General features: G+C 37.8%; 5 protein-coding genes across 5 annotated transcripts; 1 reads left to right on the top strand and 4 right to left on the bottom strand.

Annotated features, from left to right (window-relative positions):
- Positions 1–454: 454 nt before the first annotated feature.
- LOC662263 (uncharacterized protein) lies at positions 455–4723 on the bottom strand. The gene is made up of 5 exons (XM_968374.5): positions 4573–4723; positions 3068–3774; positions 2584–3016; positions 687–944; positions 455–628 (listed from the first exon to the last, which is right to left on the bottom strand). The coding sequence occupies exons 2-5, from the start codon at positions 3771–3773 to the stop codon at positions 490–492; spliced, it is 1536 nt and encodes a 511-aa protein (XP_973467.1). The 5' UTR covers position 3774; positions 4573–4723; the 3' UTR covers positions 455–489.
- A 91-nt stretch (positions 4724–4814) lies between these two features.
- LOC662302 (large ribosomal subunit protein eL22) lies at positions 4815–5828 on the top strand. The gene is made up of 3 exons (XM_008196614.3): positions 4815–4960; positions 5297–5443; positions 5497–5828. Exons 1-3 carry the CDS (start codon positions 4952–4954, stop codon positions 5785–5787), a joined length of 447 nt encoding a protein of 148 aa, XP_008194836.1. The 5' UTR covers positions 4815–4951; the 3' UTR covers positions 5788–5828.
- A 477-nt stretch (positions 5829–6305) lies between these two features.
- Positions 6306–7598, bottom strand: Mdh2 (Malate dehydrogenase 2). The gene is made up of 3 exons (XM_968440.5): positions 7376–7598; positions 7155–7324; positions 6306–7108 (listed from the first exon to the last, which is right to left on the bottom strand). The coding sequence occupies exons 1-3, from the start codon at positions 7436–7438 to the stop codon at positions 6331–6333; spliced, it is 1011 nt and encodes a 336-aa protein (XP_973533.1). The 5' UTR covers positions 7439–7598; the 3' UTR covers positions 6306–6330.
- A 1037-nt stretch (positions 7599–8635) lies between these two features.
- Positions 8636–13093, bottom strand: LOC662377 (uncharacterized protein). Its single transcript, XM_968476.5, has 2 exons — positions 12297–13093; positions 8636–11393 (listed from the first exon to the last, which is right to left on the bottom strand). The coding sequence occupies exons 1-2, from the start codon at positions 12881–12883 to the stop codon at positions 8723–8725; spliced, it is 3258 nt and encodes a 1085-aa protein (XP_973569.2). The 5' UTR covers positions 12884–13093; the 3' UTR covers positions 8636–8722.
- A 273-nt stretch (positions 13094–13366) lies between these two features.
- Positions 13367–19832, bottom strand: LOC662411 (transcription factor Clamp). Its single transcript, XM_968508.5, has 4 exons — positions 19566–19832; positions 15908–16871; positions 14032–14467; positions 13367–13891 (listed from the first exon to the last, which is right to left on the bottom strand). The coding sequence occupies exons 2-4, from the start codon at positions 16845–16847 to the stop codon at positions 13618–13620; spliced, it is 1650 nt and encodes a 549-aa protein (XP_973601.1). The 5' UTR covers positions 16848–16871; positions 19566–19832; the 3' UTR covers positions 13367–13617.
- Between the last annotated feature and the right edge of the window lie 610 nt (positions 19833–20442).

Genomic DNA, 20442 nt, shown 5'->3' with positions numbered 1-20442 from the left:
GTAAATGCGCATGAAGCCCACGTCCAATAAAAAATAATTAATAAGAGCATGAAAATACATAAACATTGTTCATTGTAAATGGAAATGGTTATTTACAATATACAGGGTCGCTAAAAAGGATGGATACAGTTAAATATTATATCAAAACTTATTGAAATTTGGGTATAAAATCTATCGTTTCAGATGTTTTACAAATTTCTATCATCATTTGTTCTCAGGATACAAAACAATAAAAAAAATCAAGTTAGCCTTGTATTTTCAAAATAAATGGCGATAAAATTGAAAAAGTTCTCAAATGAACAAAATAGAATAAAATATATTTTTTCGTGGCCTCTCAAGTCTATTTTTTTAATTAATTTTTTAAATCAATATAAAAATTATAATTTTTTTTTGACGACACGAGACATTCTCTTACCTCGCTCGCCGCTTCGTCACTTGTCACTAAAACACTCACTTCATTTCAACCATATATTCAAATTAATACAAAAATTACAACAAACTGAATACAAAATAACCAATCGGGACAACGAACGCTGACGACGACATTTTCATGCCGAAAATGCACGCAAACAAATACCAAATGAGTGAAAAAAGCGCCGCCTGCATGGCTAGATGCAGAATCATCAAGCTGGAAAAACAAAATCAAGTCACATGTGACTTGTCATTTTTTTGACATTTCTACTTACATATTATCTTTGGTTTTGGCGCCGGCTAGATTTTTCAAAGGTTCGCGGTTTAAGTAGACTCGGGCCCCGACTGCTAGATCTTTGAAATAATCCAACCAAACCAGCGTTGTTATGTCCAAAATAAATAATTCTTGGTCCGTTTTTGATAACGATTTGTGCAGTTGTGTGGTTTTAGTTGCGTGGAATTTCCATTCGGTGAAAATGAATTTTTCCAAACGATCTAGTGACGTGTTGACGTTTCGGTGTAATTTCATTAAGCTGGAAAACAGTTGGTGAAAGAGTGACCTGAGCAAGGGGAAAGTCACTCGTAAATAAATAAATAAATAAATATTTAAATTATCTTTCTCAAATAATTAAAATTTACTTCTATAGAAAAAATATTGTATTCATTACTATTTATTAGATACAGTCGAACTTTGATAAGTCGACTTCGATAACTTAAACAGTTGAACTTCGGTAACTATTACTATTTCGAAACTTTTTGACCTTCCCATTCATACAAGGTGACCCAAGAGAGCGTAATCGGTCTATTACTTTTTTGTTACTTGAAATATTACCATGGCGTTTTCATTATCCGATAAATCGACTTAAAGTCCACAAACTAAAAATATTTTTATTATACATAGGGTCTTGTATACAGGGTGGTGAACCAAAGTTATATTTTTTTAAATGGAATAACCTATATATTTAAAAAAATATATATTTAAAAAAATGAGCCGCTGAATTCAATGGAACAAACCGCAGTGCTCTACGACTTTTAGTTTTTGAGTTATGAATTTTTTTGTTGAATAAAATTTTTTACTATAGAAATTGCCTATCTTAATTTTTAGCAAAAAATTTTAAAATGTCATATCTCGTTGAAAGTTAGTAGAATACAGAAAATAGGCCGCTGAATTCAATGAAACAAACCGCATTGCTCTAAGACTTTTAGTTTTTGAGTTATAAATTTTTTGAAAAATAATTCGGCGCATCCACCATTTTTCAAATTAAAATAAAATAAATTACGGCAATACTATTCGAAAAAGTGGAAGTATTTTTATCCATGCCTATGCAAAATGATCCGGGGAATCGATTGGCATCGAGAAAATTGCCAAATTCCCAATAGTTTTTTAGTTATGAATTTTTTTAAATTTTACCAAATTTTGCTTTTATCTGCAATTTGCTCGAAAACTATTAGTCGGAGAACAATTATTTTTTTTGAAAAAAATAGATAATCTAAAGAGCTTTCCAACGATAATACACTTCATGGGGTTATCTCTAATAGTTCCGGAGCTATTGCTCGACAAAAGTTCCGGGTACCCAAAATCGACAAAAATTGCAACGAAAATTGAAAAAATCAAACATCAAAAAATCGAACATTTGGACTTTTTGTGGACTTTTAACAACTTTTGTGGATTGTTAAGACATATTGAAGTCCATAAAAATTTGCTGGAATGAGTTTAAAAAAAATAAAAATTTTACCTCTTTGAAGGTCAGTTATTACTCAGGAAATTTGAGCAAAAAAATTAAAATTTTAAATCTTGTTGAAAGTTGGTATAATACAGAAAATGGGCCGCTGAATTCAATGGAACAAACCGCATTGCTCTACGACTTTTAGTTTTTGAGTTATGAATTTTTTTGTTGAATAAAATTTTTTACTATAGAAATTGCCAATCTTAATTTTTAGCAAAAAATTTTAAAATGTCAGATCTCGTTAAAAGTTGGTATAATACAGAAAATGAGCCGCTGAATTCAGTGGAACAAACCGCATTGCTCTACGACTTTTAGTTTTCGAGTTATGAATTTTTTTGTGTAAAAAATTTTCCACTATAGAAATCTTAATAAGCTTAATAGTATTTTAAATTAATTTATATCAAGTTATCTAAGTAGTGACTTTCCCCTAAGTAGTGTAACTTACATAGGGCGCCCCCCAGCGACTCTAGTGACAAAATCGAGAAGTATCGCTGGCAGAATGTGTACGAAAAAGGCGGAAATTTTGTACCACGTAACAGAGGGCAAAAACTTCAAATACGGATACCAAACGGCTGACTTTAACGGATATTCGTGCAAAAAACTATTAACCCGATCCTCGATTAAAATCCAAGAGAACGGGTTACGAGTGCTAGACGTGCAGTGATACACTTCCACTTGTTTGGCGTTATGGGTGGCAGCACTGTACCCAGCCGCCAGTAAATTATTAACAACTACATCAACAGGGATGTAGTCATAAATTAGGCTTTTACCGACCGGAAGTCGGCGAATCACCCCTTTGGCAGCCCCCATGAGGAAGCCCTGAGGCCCATTTTTACTGATTGTCCATCCAGGGATGGGTTCCTTCCACGCCCCAATAACTACAATTACAGGAAACTGTAATGTGATAAGTCACAATTTAAGTGACTTACTCATGCTAGGCCGTACAATAGTGCAGGGAAAAATCGTTTCGCAGTTTTTTATTTCATGTTCGGCCAAATGTTTGGTTATGGTGTAGGTGTTTGGGTGATCTTTGAGTATTTCCGGTGTTTGCTTCTCAAGCTCCGCCTCGCTTAGCTTCTCCACCAATGAGATCAGCTCCTCGCTGTCACATGGCTTGTCATAGATGATTTCTTCACACTCCAGGCGATACGAATTCACGTAGGCGCTGCTAACATGTGTCAGAACCTTCAATTGTCGACACTCCTTAGCCAACTGGGTGATGCGACGTGTCCCCAAAAGATTAATATTTACTGTAGTTTTCAACGTATCACCGAAATCTAAAGTCGCAGCTGAGTGGATTATAACATTGACATTCTCGACAAGTAGGCGACGATCTTCGGGGGAAATCCCCAAATTGTCCTGGCCTACGTCACCAGCGATTGCTTGGACGCCGCGAAACACGTCCTCGACGCTTCGATTAGCGAGTAATTTTTCAAAAATTTGGTTCTTTTTGATTTCTTCAAGTCGCTCGTTTATGGCTTTCCCCTTCTTGGGGCGCAGGAGAAGGTAGATCTGACCATGGTTGGGAATCACGCGGAGAATCTTCTCCAAAAGACAAATACCAACGAAACCGCTGGCCCCAGTTATGAAGAAGTTTTTTCCGGTGTAAAATGACACGATTTCGCTGCTCGACATTCTGGAAAAATTCGAATTGCGCGCCAATTAATTTGTTTATCAAGGCTCACTACAACGCGTTAAGTAATTACACTCAAAGTGCAAGAAAAATCGACATTGTTTCGTTCTTCCGCGAACAAAGTGCTGATATAATTGATTACATGTTGATTTTTGCAGCTTGCATTTTTTTAATAAACCGAACGACCTCAAATAACAAAAAATACGACAAAAGCCTTGAAGCTTGTACTTTGAGTAAAAAAAATTGACAAGGTTGGGAATAAAACCGAATTTAATCCCAGATTTGTGGTAAACAAATTAGGGTCAGGTGACGTGTCACGTGACATTTTCGGTCTCAAATCAGAAGAAAGTTACAAATTACAAACGTCATAATAACAAATGCACTTTTTGCATCGAGTTACAGTTGGAAATTATTAAAATATATTGCGCTTTCTCTTTTGACGCACACTAGATAAGAATAAAAATGAGGCGTAACTTTATGGCCCATTATCGTAGTATTTTACTGCCATTTTAGTACTTTTTTAAATAAAAGAACATGTCGGTAATCGAGGCCATTTTTATATGGGGCATAGCCACCTACTCGAGTTATTAATTAATAATTAATTACCTATTCAGTTGGGCAATTTAATTACCGTAACTATTGAGTAAATCGAGGAATTTTAATTAATAATGGCCTACGTGGCCTCGGAAGGTCATTATCACTTCCTTTATCACTGACCATTCGCAAATTAACCCCAATCCACCCCTGTCCTTGTCAAAACTGACGTTTCAAGTGTCACATTTTCCCAATTTTCTCACTTACCTTTCAACCAAAATCGGAAAATTTGTGATAATAACACGTAGCACATTCACTTAACGAAGACGAAACAAGAAAAACACTCCAACCTGTATATTAACTCGTTTTTCCACATGCAAGTTTTGACTCTCACATGCGAAGAAGTTAGTTTTGGCAATGTAAACAAATGAATAATTAATTGCCACCAGATCAGAAAATGGGCTTAAAAATGCCCTAGTCTAGTAAATTATCGGTAATTGACGGAAAAATATAACAATTACACTTGTAATTGCTTTCAATTATTTGTTTTTCAAAATTGAGTGCCACAGAATTTGGGGAATTTCTGTGGTGGATTGGCCAACCTGCCACATTCTTTCTGTGTTAGACGCTGACGTGAACGCGTGCCATGGCTCCGGTAAGTCATAAAAATTTGGGAAAAAAACGTGAAAAATTGAAAAATTTGCCGCAATATCTCTCAAACGTGTGTCCTAACATGTTATTTAATTGATTTGTGTACAATTTGTGTGTAAATTTGCCCCAAATTGAGGGATGTTGGCGGATTTAATTTATACGTTTACACACTTGAAATGGGCAAAAATCGTGTTAAAATCCCAAATTTGGCGTCCCCTGTGTTTAAAAATTGTGTCCCTGTGGTGAATTCTGTGTGTAAGTGGGCATTTTCGTGTCCAGATTCGACCTAACCCCACTTTAATGTCTGGTCGAAACACAACTCACTTGTTGTGGATTCCAGACAAAACCTGCGCCCGCCGGAGGCAAGCCCCAGCCCAAGAAGCAGCAAATCAGGGGTAAAGGGCTCAAGAAGAAGAAGGTGGCGTTGCGATTCGTTATCGATTGTACCCACCCTGTGGAAGACAGCATTCTGGATGTGGGGAGCTTTGTAAGTTTGGCCCTTTTGTGGTAATAAACAGGGTGTGGAAATGCCAGTTACAGGAGCAATACTTGAAGAGCAAGATTAAAATCAACGGGAAAACCGGGAATTTCGCCTCGGGGAAAGGGAGCCAACATGCGGTCACTTTGGGGCGCGAGAAGAACACGAAAGTCGTGTTGAATTCGGAAATTCCCTTCTCGAAGAGGTACTTGAAGTATCTCACTAAAAAGTACCTCAAGAAGAATAATTTGAGGGATTGGTTGCGAGTTGTTGCCTCTGGGAAGGACAGTTATGAGTTGAGGTACTTCCAGATTAATAGTCAAGAGGATGACGATGAGGAGGATAATGAGTAATAAAATAGAATTTTTTATTGAATAAAACAATTGACTCGTAATTATTGTTTTTTATTTACAATGTTTTTACCCAGAAACGTACCTTTACAAAGTTGGTCATTGTCAGAAATGTTCTTCCATGGAACGGTGACAATGACAACGCGAGATTATAAAAAGTTGATTCACTTAATTAATTTTTTCTTATGTTCCTTGTGAAAATTTTAGTCGTTAGTTTTTCTCAATCTATTTAGGTTTCTGCATTTTTTGGCTGGATTTAATTTAATTTAAAACGATATATTGCTCGAAGCGCCCTCATTTTTACTCTACCGTACTATTCTTTTAGGTTAAAAAAATCCTAAGATTTTTTATGGCGTTTCGTCTCCTAACTTTAGTCCTCCGTATACTAAACAAATACCTTTCTGACGATCAATGTTTTTAGATTTAACCGATTATACGAATGTATATTTCTAGAAATGTACTTTTCTTACTGAATTTTCAGGATAATGAATAGTAGAATTTTTTATTAAATAAAACGCAAGTTGGTAAGAATATTTTTTTATTTCCTTACTTCTTATTAACAAAATCTTCGCCCTTTTGGATATTTTTCTTCAACTCTGGGATGGCCTTTTTGAGCAAGTCTTGCTCAAAATCGCTCAATTTTCCCAATCCCAAGTTCTTCTCGAGCCCGTTTTTGCCCAAAAGCAACGGAGTCGAGAAATATTTGGCTTCGGTTAAGTTAGATTCAACGTAGGCACACTCGATGATGTTTTGTTCGCCCTTGAGGGCCCGGATTAGGGAGATTGCAAATCGGGCCCCGGCGTACGCCATTGACAGGGTGGCTGAGCCCGCTCCTGCCTTGGCCTTGACAACTTCCGTGCCAGCCTCCTGGATCCGCTCCGTTAACGCTTTGAGCTGATCTGGGGGGAAGGTCACCGAAGGGGTGGCTTGCGAAATGAGTGGGATTATGGTAACCCCCGAGTGCCCCCCAATCACTGGCACTTTGACCTCCAAGGGGTTCAGCCCTTTGAGCTCGGCCACGAAGGTGTTGGCGCGCACCACGTCGAGGGTTGAGACCCCGAAGAGGCGCTTGGGGTCGTACTTCCCCGCTTTTTTCAAAACCTCGGCCGCGATGGGGACGGTGGAGTTGACGGGGTTCGAGATGATGCCGATTAGGGCTTTGGGGGCGCTCTCGGCGGCGGCTTCGGCCAGAGTTTGCACGATCGAGGCGTTTGTGTTGAACAAGTCGTCGCGAGTCATGCCAGGCTTTCGGGGAACCCCCGCCGGGATTATGATCACTTCGGCCCCCTCGAAGGCCTTTTTGAGGTTTTCGGGGCCGTTGAAGCTGAAATTGGGGTTAAGCGGGGCGTTTCGGGGGGTCGCAAACCTACCCTTTGACTTTGGCGGGGGTCTCAATGTGGGACAGGTCGGCGGCGACTCCTGGGGTATGGACGATATCGTAGAGGGACAGTTCGGTGACTAGGGGGCTCTGTTTGAGGAGGAGCGACAGGGGCTGGCCGATGCCCCCGGAGGCGCCGGCAACGGCCACTTTCACATTGTTCTGGAGTTATGTAAGGGGTTATTTGGCCCCAAATCACACTTGTTTACTGACCTGTTTGGACGTGCTAAAACTGCGGGCACTGGCAAGGCTTGGACGCACCACTCGCGAGAACATTTTTAAGGCTTCTGGGGACAATTTCCAGACGAAAAGACTGCGCTTATCGCAATTTAAACCTCTTGACCTTTCCGCAACCTTATGTCACGTTCCAGAAAAATTCAGCTATCTGTTTTACCGACTCGCCAAATTATTGATAAATGCCTCTAATCGGGCGATAAACGCATAAATCTTATCAAAACTGACTTGGGAAAGATTAAATTAATCAGACGTTACGTAATAAAATTACGTAAAATTGATAATTGGCGGTTACGTTTTCAAGGTTTCTGTTTTACCGGCCCTTACATAACCTCAAAGCCGGACCAAGTGCCGGTTTCGTTGACTCTGATCCCGGTAATTAAAAATATCGATTAATTACGTAATTGTTGCGTCTTGTTTATCACTGGGTAATTGCGCGGTCACTAAAACTTATCGGAAAAAAATTACGATTGAAAGTGCGCATTTTTGGATAATTTGTTAGTACAGTGAAACCTCTTCACTGCGAACCTCTCTAGCCCCTATCAATTTTTGAGCTCGTGGTTTTATAAAACAATTGGGGTTTTGGATTTTTTCAATTGTTTTGACTAATTCTTTTAAAGATCTGTCTAAATACCAAGCCAATTTCCTTATGCAAACATACTTTTTTGCTTATGAAGCTTCTAAGTCTTAGATTTGTTTACGCAGGAAGAATTTGTTACGAAGAAATTTGAAGAAAATTAAATTTCTTCTAAAAAAGTCCGCGAGATCATATCCCTATAGTCCACGGTTTAGGCCCTAAAGACACTCAACCGACAAATTCATGTCCAGTAACGGAAAGTTAATTTATACCCAAACTGTAGAAGTTAGAAGTATGGTGTCGGGGACTTTTTTATAGCAAATTTAATTCTCTACAACTTTGTTCCTTACACTTTTTTTGTACCTTTAACCGTATTCTCAGAATTTTAAAAAATATGTGGCATATGTTTCATATCTCCTAACCTTTAGATGTCCGTAGTTTTTGTTTTGCGACCTTGAATATGCTAATTAACATTTCAGTACATGAAATAAGATAAGTATAGAAACAATATAGCTGGCATTATTTATGAAAGTCCTTGAGTTAATGTCAATGACCTTGACATGAAAAACATTACAATCTTTAACTTATGCGCAGACAATATGAAAAAATGATCTTAAAATAAAAAATAAAGGGAATGTGTTGCTATTTCTAAAAAATCACTATAAAAAAACATTTTTTCACTTTATTAATTATCTGTTGATCTTATTTATTTAAACAAGAAATATTTACAACACAAGAAGCACCGCTCCCTAATTACACGCCTTTTTGTGCTTCAAAATCTCAACGGGGGTCAAAACCAGGTCTTTTCCGCACTTATCACAACGAAAAACTTTAGAATTCGCCTTAACAACAACAGTTTCCACCTCAGGCTTGTCTATCTCCGGGCGACAGAACTCCTCATGCTGTATTATTTTAAACACCGACAGCCCCAATTTAGTTTCCTTGCAATACTGGCATTCGAAAGGGGTCGTTTCAACCCTTTCCTCAATACTACAGGCCCACTCTTCTTGCAGCAAACACCCGTATGTGAAATTTTCAGTCATTTGAACCCCTCCTAACTCATTATTTTGCATAATTTTGAAAGACTCCTCAAAGGGATTTTTTTCGTTGACTCCGACCCCTCCCGGTTCCCCCGTGTAGATTTCCTTCAAATCGGCCGGTAGTAGCCGTTTTATGTTATAATTAACATCAGTGTTGACAAAATTGACCAAATCGTCGATAAAATAGAAAATCTCTTTTTTGTTAAAATCGCGCGACGGGTCCTTCAATTTGGACTCAAGTTCGTGTTTCCACTTGTGTCTCAGTTTCAACGCTCGCATTAACAGTGTTTTACCCTGGCCGTAAAAAGGGACATCAAGGAGCAAGAAATCGTCAAAAACAAACTTTGTCAAAGTCTTGTTACTGGCTATAGTTTTGCTGAAAAGCATCAGAGTTTGGATGGCAGGCATTCGCATGGTATTAACAAGATAGACCTTTTTTGTCTCAAGGATCGTCTGGTAGATTAACAATTGGTGTTTTTTACTGATTGGTCGCTTACTGAAGTAGCCAGGAGGGGGCACCTCTATATCATCATTATGCAACTCTAGAACCTCCGGATTCGTTGCAAAATAACTCAAAGGACGCAAGAAAACGTAGTTTTTGTTTTTAGTGTGGTACAAGCGTTCCGACACAGTTTTACTCGAATTAAACTCATCCTCAACCGCAATTTGAGGGTACAACCCACTTGTTAGTATCAATTTCAATAAAACCAAATCTTTGTAACTATCAGCCGAAGCCTCATTTAGTAGTTTCTGGAGTCGGGTAAAATCATTAGTTATGCGAAACTCCACATCCCGTAAATCCGTAGTTTCATCTTCCTCCTTATCCCCACTAAAAATCTCATACTTGAGTTGCTTCCTCTCCGACTTTTTCTCATTCTTGAGCTTATATCTCAGCGATTTCAACTGTTTGAGCTCCCCGTGTCTCATAGCACGCTGCTCGCTTGACAATCCGTGCGCCGCCACCTTTGATAGGAGATTCGCTTCGTTCAGGATATCCCTAAACTGTTCCAATAGCTTGGTCGCTTCGTAAAACCTTTGTTCCTCGAGACACCGCTTCCGCGCCCAAACTTTGGACGACTCGCCTTTCTCGTACCGTGATTTCACGGGTACAGAGCTCTGTTTTACCGACAGCCACTCTTTGTAGTAGTTAAGCATCGAGATCGGGTCACCATGGTTCGAATCCAATACTCGGCGCAAGTCTTGCGCTTCAGTGTTTCGGTAAGCGTTTTGCGTCAGAGGTGACTGGATGCTGAGCAGTGCCGCCACCGCAAGGACGGCGTTAACATTACCGAAAACTGTGCTCAAGACTAGCATTTTGCCGATGCTTAGATCGACCGGTAGTTGGCTCAAAGCGTCCCCTAGCGGGGTTAAGGCAAGACAGTTGATTTTGAGTTCTAAGGCGCCTGTGAATTTCAATTTCTCCACGCCTTCTTCGATGCTTTTCTCGCTGGGTTTTTCGAGGAAGGGGAAGTGGTTCAAGTCGGTTAACCCCAACGAAATCATATGTAATAAGAGGGTGTCTAAGGGTACGAGATGGATTTCGGCAGGAGTGAAAATTTCGAAGTTTTTGAAATCTTCCTCAGAGTAGAGGCGGTAGCAAATGCCAGGGCCTGTCCGGCCGGCTCTTCCCGAACGTTGTTTAGCGCTGTCTTGTGATATTGTTGTTTCGGTCAATTTGTTAACACCACCAGAGGTGTGGTATGTCATACGGTTGACTTTCCCCGAGTCTATAACGAATCGGATTCCGTCGATTGTGACCGAAGTTTCGGCAATGTTCGTGCTTATGATGCACTTGCGGACGCCCTCTGGTGGATAATCGAAGACTTTGTCCTGTTCCTCAAGACTCAGACTTGAGTGGAGTTGGAGCACAATCCAGTTCTTCTTAACTTGGCTATATTCACTAACAGCATCTGCTAGTGTTGATATTTCACTATACCCATTTAGGAAAATCAACAAGTCGCCTTTTTGGCTCGGTTGGTATTTCTCATCAATCATTTGGATTATTTGCAAATAAGGGGTACAGTCAAGTTTTTCCCTTTTTCGTTCGTAGGGGTCTCGGATTATAGGTCTATAGACGATTTCGATCGGAAATAGCCGACCGGGCACTCGGACAACTTCGAGCTTCTCTCGCTTGAAGTAGTTTGTAAACAAGTCGAGATTTATTGTTGCAGACATTAAGATTAATTTAAAGTCTTGTCTTTTGTACAGGAGGCACTTCATGATCCCGACTAGGAAATCCCCATGGAGATGCCTCTCATGCACTTCGTCCAAAATAATAACGTCGTATGAATTCAAAGTGTCTTCTTCTTGCGCTTGTCTTAATAATAGCCCTTCGGTCATGAAGACTATAGAAGTATCAGCTCTCTTGCTCTTCTCGAACCTAATCCAAAGTTAGGCATAATCAGATTATAATGTAGATATAGATTAATCTAATTACCATGTAATCTGATTACCCAGTTACATAAGAAGTTACATATTAATTAAACTGAAAAGTAATCAATTACTTTGTAGTTACATACATTATAATAGATTATTTTCGAAAATCGTATCAAATCATATTAGTTTCGTGTTTCCACCTCCAAGGGGTTATAGGAAATAACTATTAACCTTCTTGGAGATTAAACTTACAAAAATCCTTCCAAAAATAAACCGAAAGTCTAAATACCAATTATCATTGTATAATTTTAAAAATAAAATAAAAAAAATAAAAATAAAAAATTAAGAATAAAAATAATTAATTACAATTACAATGTAACTGAATACAAAGTAATAGATTAACCTGCAATTAGTTACACATTAACACTAGTCGATTACATTGAGTAACTTTAGTAACCTGTTACAAAGTATTGGAATTACAGATTACATGGTTAATTGTAATTATTAATTACACTACTCAACAAAGTCTGTCCTTTGAACAATTTAAGTAAAACTTCACACTTCTTGGCCTAAAGTTCACGAATATGATACATTTTTTTTGTTGGTATCACTTTAAGCCTTCTTGTTAACATCTAAATCATAGATTATAAATACTATTTTAAAACACGTTTCCCATGGCAACGTGTTTTCACTTGTTTAAAACACGCTTCCCTTAGCAAAATATTCCAACAAAAAAATTATGTAAAAATGCTTAAAGTTCTCAGGTGTCTAGGTATGCAACTCGCATATGCTCGTTGCATAATGTTTAAAAACACCACTTATATTTCACTTATTAGAGGAAAAATTTTTTTTTAAATTTGTTGTGTAGTGTTATTAACAAGACTACATTTTGCCCCCCAGCACTGACCTAATCTGGTACCCCACCGTGCTCTTAAAGTCCGTCAGAGTCTCATGAGCCACTCGCTTCGCTAACGACACACACGCGATCCGCCTCGGTTGCGTACACACAATCTTTTTATAGCCCCCTTGGTACACAAACTGTGGCACTTGCGTACTTTTCCCACACCCGGTGTCCCCCGCGATCAACATAACCCGACAGCCCCCCAACTTGTCCAAAATCTCTTGGCGGTACCCCGCGATGGGGAGCTCGCTTTGCCCCCGTCTCAGTTTGCGCAACTTCGCAAATTTGCTCTTCTGTTGGAAGTCTTGGTACACTCGAACTGAGGTGAGGAAATGGTGGAAGTCGTCACGTGATATCCGGATGCGGGCCCCCTTCCGGTCGAGCACTGGGAGTTTGTCGTAGAGGTCGTTGGATGTGAATTGCAAATTGAGGATTTTGCTTCGGTCGGTTTTACCCAATGTGGTGTACTTTTCGTGGAATTTCCAGAAATCGTGCGGGTTACGGATGTTGGCGTGGTGGTCCAGGAAGGGGGCCAACTCAGTGGCGTAGGACGAGAGGGGTCGTGGGGGCGAGTGGCGCCGTTTGCGCGACATTGTTTATTGTAAACTCTGAACTTTTGGGTTAGGTTCACGTAATGGTGATAAATTTAATGATAAGGATTAGTGACGCAATATTATGGGCCCTTATCACACATTTTCGCGTAAAACTGTACTTTTAAGTACATTTTTGGGCTTAAAACAGTGTAATTGTTAGTGGGAAAGTTTAAGGTTAGGGCTGGAAGTGGTTCACGTCTGACGCAAAGCTTGGTCATTTTACTGATTAAAATTATCTCTATCACGTAATAGTGATAATTATCTTAGTGGTGATTAGATAAGGGCTAGTTGGTGACTTCGCGGTTGTCTTTTATAAATATTTCGTGGTGATTTCCATGGAAGTGGTTAAAGTCTCCCGCGACTACGGATATCTAAAGGCTAGGAGGTGAAACGACGTAGAAAAAAACGTTCCCGTCCTTGTTAGTTCCGGTAACGTTGCCTGAGGGCGCAGTTAAATTGCACGTGTATAAAGCAGAAACTGAGATACTTTGAGCATTTATTACTGTAAAGTAACCACTAACAAATAATGGAGGGCAAAGCGCAGTCAAAAAATCATCGTAACAACAAAATGGCAATAAAATTATTTTTCTCTTGTTATTCTAGTCCTACCTATAGCATCCTATTTCATGATAACGAAGCTGATGTCATAAAAATATCAAATAAAAATTAATTGCGTAAACTCTATACTAAACGGAAGAATATATACAAAAAGCCAAGTAATAATACTTAATCATTTAGGATAATTGGACTTGTAGTTCGGAGATGTCGGTCATTTCTTCAGTGATTTCATCAGAGGGCACGAATTTTTCCTCATATTTCGTTTCTAAAAGTTCTTCGTGTTCGTTTGCGTCTTGCGTCGCTGTTGCGACTGTCGTAACAGTCGTAGTATTCGAAGAGTCAGTTGTCGTATTATTTGTCTGAGTATCATCGGTTGTGGAAGCTGGAGGGGGGTTAGGCTTGGTCCTGCCGTATTTCTCATGGATGTTCCTATGCCGCTTGAGCGCAAATCTGCCCAAAAAAACATTAAAAATTAATGTGAGAATAAATTAAAAGTCCGTCACTAAAGAAGAAAATAACAAAAAGATAAAGAAATTCTCTTTTCAATTTTTAATATTAAATAATTAAATGAGAAATAAAAAAATCCCCACCTGTCTGAGAACCCCACAGAGCAAATATCACACTTGAACGGCTTTTCGCCCGAATGCACCTTGGCGTGGTTTTTCAAATGCGTGGCTTGGTTGAAACACGAGCCACAGATGTCGCATCGGTAGGGTTTTTCCCCCGTGTGAATCCTCCGATGGTTCCATAACGTAGAATGACGTGCGAACGATTTTTCGCACACTTCACACACATACGGTCGTTCCCCCGAATGTATCCGTTCGTGGTTTTTCAAATGCGGGGATTGTGAAAATTGCATACCGCAAACATTGCACCGGTACGGTTTTTCCCCGGTATGGATGCGTGAATGGTTTTTGAGATAGGCGGCTTTGGCGAACGCCAAACCACAAATGTTACATTTGAAGTTTTTTTCGCCGGTGTGGAGGCGTTTGTGCGACCAAAGGGAAGAGTAACGACTGAAGGAGCCTTAAATTTATATATAAGTTTAATTAGTATTTAAATGGTTCAAAGTATAAATTATACAGGAGGTTCCGTCTAAACTCTACATAAGAAGTATTTGTAGGTCTAATAATTATAGTCATCTGAAAATTTGTATACAACCTTAATCTCTTAGGTCCTGTTCAATAAAAATATTTTCAAGATGGATTTTAGATTACTAGAGTTATTTTAAGTTAGTTTTTTTCCAAATTTAGCCGTTTACGAAATATTTAGATTTTTTAATTTTTTTTTTTTTGGATTTGCACCTTCCAGTTCAAAAATCGATAACTCTGCCATTTTTAAAAATTTGGAAATATTTTTTAGCTCATTTGAAAGAGGAAGCCTAGATTTTTCCTTTAGTGTTTTCAAATTTCTAAAAAAGAATAGCAAACTCCAAATGTTTAAAGTTAAGTTTTCAGAACTTTAAGCACCCATAACTCAATTTTTTCAAATGAAATGCCACAAGTTTTATTTCATTAAATCGTAAAGAATTTAATTCTGGATCGATCTGTATTAGCATTCCCTATACTTATGTTTAATAGTTTTCAAGTTACAATAACTTTTTGTTGGGATTGAGAAATTCATTAACCGTAGGCTTTTTCTCGTAGGTAGCCATGGAAACAAGGGAAAAAATGTGAGAAATTAAAGTTTTTTAAACCAACATTCAATGAATTTATTTTGTTTTTACAGAACGAACAACACAATTTTGAACAGAGTTTGTCGTTTGTTTAATCAGAAATGTTTTTACGACCAACTATGCAAAAATAGCTGTGGTTAGTAAGAAATTTTCTACAATGTCAAAAAAAACAACATAACTTGAAAATTATCACAGATAGGTATAGGGAATGCTAATACAGATCGATGCAGAAAAAAATTCTCCTCCATCTAGTAAAATAAAAATTGGGACATCCCATTTGAAAAAATTAACTTATGAGTACTTGAAGTTGTCCAAACTTAACCTTAAAATTTTTGGGTTTGTTAACTTCTTTCCCAATTTTAAACACACCGGAGAACAGATAAAGGCTTCCTCTTTTATTTCTCCAAATTTGATTTGGAAATCTCTAAAACTAAGAGAGTTACCGATTTTTTAACTGACAGGTGCAAATCCAAAAATTTTCAAAAAATCTTAAATATCTCGAAAATGGTCAAACTTAGGTATAGGGAAAGCTGATAAAAACGGCCTTAAAATAACTCAACTAATCCAAAAACGCAGTGAAAAACATAGCTTTGCATTTAAAATGGCTGTGTACCAACTTACAAATAAATATCTTTATTACAACTTTCATTGGGATTTAGACGGAAGAGGCTGTATTAGCTATTATTTTTTTGAAGTTCATAAAAAATTAATAACTTTGTATAGTTTTAAAACAGCTAATAATATAGGTTTAATTATTTGACGCACTCGCCTTCGGCTCGTGCTCAACTCACCATTGCAGATGTTGCAATGAAACGGTTTATCGACATTGTTTTGTTGGTTTTTGGACCCGCCGATGAAAATAATACCACTTCCGTTACATTTGGTACATTTTGTGACACTCGCAACGCCCCGCCTCTTCACCGGATGATTATTTTTAACACCAATGGGAATCGAGTTTTGCGTGCCTAGATTACTCTGATTGGTTGTTTGTGTCCCTGTCGACTCCTCAAACTTGACGTTTGAGTCACTCGCTGTCGCGACGACGAAAATCTGGGGCTGTATTGCTTCGGCCGAGAGACAATTCTCGCATTTAACTTTCATAACAGCTCGTTTTTTGTTATTGTCTTGTGGTAGGGGGGCTCCGCACGATTCGCAATTTTTAATTTTGAGGGTGTTTTGAGGCTGGGGCTGCGGCTGATGCGTCTGGATTTTGTGTGATTTGAGATCGTTTTGAGTGTTGAAAGTGAGTCCGCACTCCTCGCATGGAAATCGGATGCGATCGGCCGACACGATCTGGATCTGGGTTGGCTGTTGGGGTTGCTGGACCTGGACGGTGATCTGCTGCTGGGGTTGGTCGCCCTGGGTCTGGTGCACGCGCTTGTGGTGGTTGAGGAGCGACAAGTGCGCGAACATCAGGCCGCAGACGTCGCATTTGAACGTTATATTCGAGATGGTGTTCTGAGTGAGGGACATTTGGTTGACCAGGGCGTAGTTGTAGGAGAAGGGTTGGGTGATGTAGCATTTGTCGTCGGAAAGTTGGGACATGTTGACGGTGGAGTTGTGCGGTTGGGTGGTGTTTGGGGTGATTTTGTGGATCATGTTGACGTTGGCGTAGCAAAATGACGGGAAAGTGTCCTTTTGGGTCTCCTGGGTCTTGTCCTTGTCGGTGGGTTGGGGCTGTTGGTATTGGATTTGCGACTGCTGGGTGGTGATGGCGTTGGGGTCGAACATTGTGACGGTTGAGTGGTGACGTAACTGGGAAAAAAAAGTTAAGTTTACTTAAAACTTAAACAACGACTCTTGATCACCCTGTATATTGTTCCGTCTAAACCCCACATTAGAAGTATTGTTAGTTCTACTAATGATAGTCATCTGAAAATTTGTACACGACCATAATCGCTTCGGTCCTGCACTATGAAAATATTTTCAAGATGGTGGCACTTCCGGTTATACCGGAAGTCGCTATCAACTTCCTTATTTTAAATGGAAAGCTATATTTTTTAATGCGTTTTTGGATTACTAGAGTTATTTTAAGGTAGTTTTCATAAGCTTTCCCTATACCTAAATTTAGCCGTTTACGAAATATTTCGGGTTTTTAATTTTTTTTTGGATTTGCACCTTCCAGTTCAAAAATCGATAACTTCGCCATTTTTAAAAATTTGGAAATATTTTTTAGCTCATTTGGAAGGGGAAGCCTAGATCTTTCCTTTGGCGTTTTCAAATTTCTAAAAAAGAATAACAAACCCCAAATATTTAAAGTTATGTTTTCAGAACTTTAAGCACCCATAACTCAATTTTTTCAAATGAAATGCCACACGTTTTATTTCATTAAATCGTAGAGAATTTAATTCTGCATCGATCTGTATTAGCATTCCCTATACTTATGTTTAATAGTTTTCAACTTGCGATAACTTTTTGTTGGGATTGAGAAATTCATTAGCAGTAGGCTTTTTCTCGTAGGTAGCCATGGAAACGAGAGAAAAAATGTGAGAAATTAAAGTTTTTTAAACCAACATTCAATGAATTTATTTTGTTCTTACAGGACGGACAACACAATTTTGAACAGAGTTTGTCGTTTGTTTAATCAGAAATATTTTTACGGTCAACTATGCAAAAATAGCTGTGGTTAGTAAGAAAATTTCTACAATGTCAAAAAAACAGACATAACTTGAAAATTATCACACATAGGTATAGGGAATGCTAATACAGATCGATGCAGAAAAAAATTCTCCTCCATCTAGTAAAATAAAAATTGGGGCATCCCATTTGAAAAAATTATGTTATGGGTACTTGAAGTTTTGGGTTTATTAACTTCTTTACCAATTTTGAACACACTGAAGAACAGATTTGGGCTTTCTCTTTAAATTCTCCAAATATGATTTCGAAATCTCTAAAATTAAGAGAGTTGCCGATTTTTTAAGTGACAGGTGCAAATCCAAAACTTTTCAAAAATCTTAAATATCTCGAAAACGGTTAAACTTAGGTATAGGGAAAGCTGATAAAAACGGCCTTAAAATAACTCAGCAAATCCAAAAACGCAGTGAAAAACATAGCTTTCCATTTAAAATAAGAAAGTTGATAGCGACTTCCGGTATAACCGGAAGTGCCACCATCTTGAAAATATTTTCATTGAGCAGAACTCAACGGATTATAGCTGAGTACCAACTTTCAAATAAATATCTCTTTTAAAACTTTCAATATTTCTAATGTGGGTTTAGATGGAACAGACTGTAGAAAAATTTATGGGCAGGCTTTGTAGCAATTGGTGATCAGGTCAGAATTTCCAATTTCCAATATTAAAATGTACGGATAAAATTACGGTTATAAAAATTAAAGGAATATTATCATACAGAAAATACGCCAATAACTGAAAAAATATTCTTTTAAACTTGTTTACAGCAATACCTTAAAAATTTTGAACATAATCAAAGTATAAAATAGTAGCGTAACCAAGATACCCTATCGTTTAGACTATAAACATATTTTTTTACTAGAAAAATAATTTTTTACTAGACTAGAAATATTTATTATTGCCTCTGCCATAAAACTTGAAACACCCTGTAGTTTGTAAATTATTGTTGTAATTGTAATTATTATTTTTTATTCGAAGACCCATTAATTTTAAATAATTAATTTTTATATCGGCCTTATTTTTCGTATAAAAAATATATAGTAGAAGCGTTAAAAATTCTTTTGATTATTTAATCATTATTTTAATTACTTGTGTTTGGTAAAAATCGAACGACTTTTAAGAATTCACAACTTTGTGAAAAAATGACTTTTTTGTTTTTTTTTTGGTATTGATAGCAAATTACTTATACCAAATTTTATCTAAAACCATAATTCCATTAAGAATTGTTAAAGAAAATCGAAAATAATTTTTGAATTTTGAGCTATTATCCCCATCTTTTCGTTACACCCTGTATAATCCACAAGTAAATTTTTATATTAAAAAATAAATAACTATTATTATGCGTATAAAATATTTCTTGGTGTGAAAAAGACTAAAGAAAAAACAAAATTTAGCAAAGTTTCAAACCAAAATATGTAGATTTCTTCGGAGCGCGGACCCGTAGCTCCCCCACCGGCCGTTTTTTTAGCACTGGACTGACTAAATAACTACAATAAATCAAAAAAACGACGTTTCGATTAATTAAATTAATTGAAATTAATCAAAATTCTATACCGGCATCGCTACCAAAACCCCCTAAATTCGTGCAGAAAAGTGCCCACACCGGCAAAACCGAACCCCCCCATGCCGGTAAACCCCCCAAACCGTTCCCTTGGGCGCGGCATGCGCCCCCCACATGTCTATTTAGCCATAGAGCGCCGTCAATCAGTCGCATTTCAAAACTCTCACATCTCGCTCAAATTTATCTCTTTTTACAACAAAGACGCTGATAAAGTTGAAATGAAATAAGTGTAGAAGTAACAAAGAAAACCATTTACCTTTACTCTCACACGGCGCTGTTTCCACAGAGACGCCGATTTTCAACACCGGAAAAAACACTAATTTTCAATGCGACGCATCGCCACAGCCCCAAAACTATGTTCTTCGACCGGATTTTAACACTTTTCCACGGAAATATTGCGCTTTTCCGCCTCAAACATGCTATTTTCACGAAAAACACTTTAGTCTATCTCACTTTAGAAAATGGCGGATAGAGCCATAGCCATCTTTGTTCCCCTCGCTCGGACGCGACACCGAATGACATACGCATGCGGCGGAAATTCGATGAAATGGCACGAACATCGAAACAATGACGACGATTTATCGATATTATGTCATCGGTCATCTTATCTGAGTTATTATTTTTGTTGCATAATTGCGCTATAAATAGCAATTGCTGCAATCGATCGAAATTCGCACCGATTTTCGGGCTATTAATAAATTTTGCGTCATTGACGTATTATCATTCGGGGGAAAAATCACTCAAATCGGGTGATTTTTGCAAATAAGGAAGTGCCACGTCATTTATTGTTATTAGTGAACGATGCCGTCATTTTCATGTCGTATGATGCGTGACGTAATAAATAATAATATTTATTTTTATCGAATTAGCAACAATGATTGTCTATTGTTCCGATGACACTTGTTTTTTTGTAACCATGGTTACGTCTCTATTTCAACAAATCGATTACTGTTTTTAAATTACTTAACCATAATAAGAATTTTTTTCAGTAAAATTTATTGATAATTCTAAACCTTATAGCGACAACAGCGTAACTCAGAAAATAAATAGTTTCAAACAAAGGATAAAGTCTTGCAAACGATATTATTTACAAAAATTACAGATACAGTTGAGCGTAATTTTAGAGTGACACA

This window comes from Tribolium castaneum, chromosome 8, assembly GCF_031307605.1.
Source record: "Tribolium castaneum strain GA2 chromosome 8, icTriCast1.1, whole genome shotgun sequence".
Taxonomy (NCBI): domain Eukaryota; kingdom Metazoa; phylum Arthropoda; class Insecta; order Coleoptera; family Tenebrionidae; genus Tribolium; species Tribolium castaneum.
The sequence above is the reverse complement of the archived record's forward strand: the minus strand, read 5'-3'. Positions and strand labels throughout refer to the sequence as shown.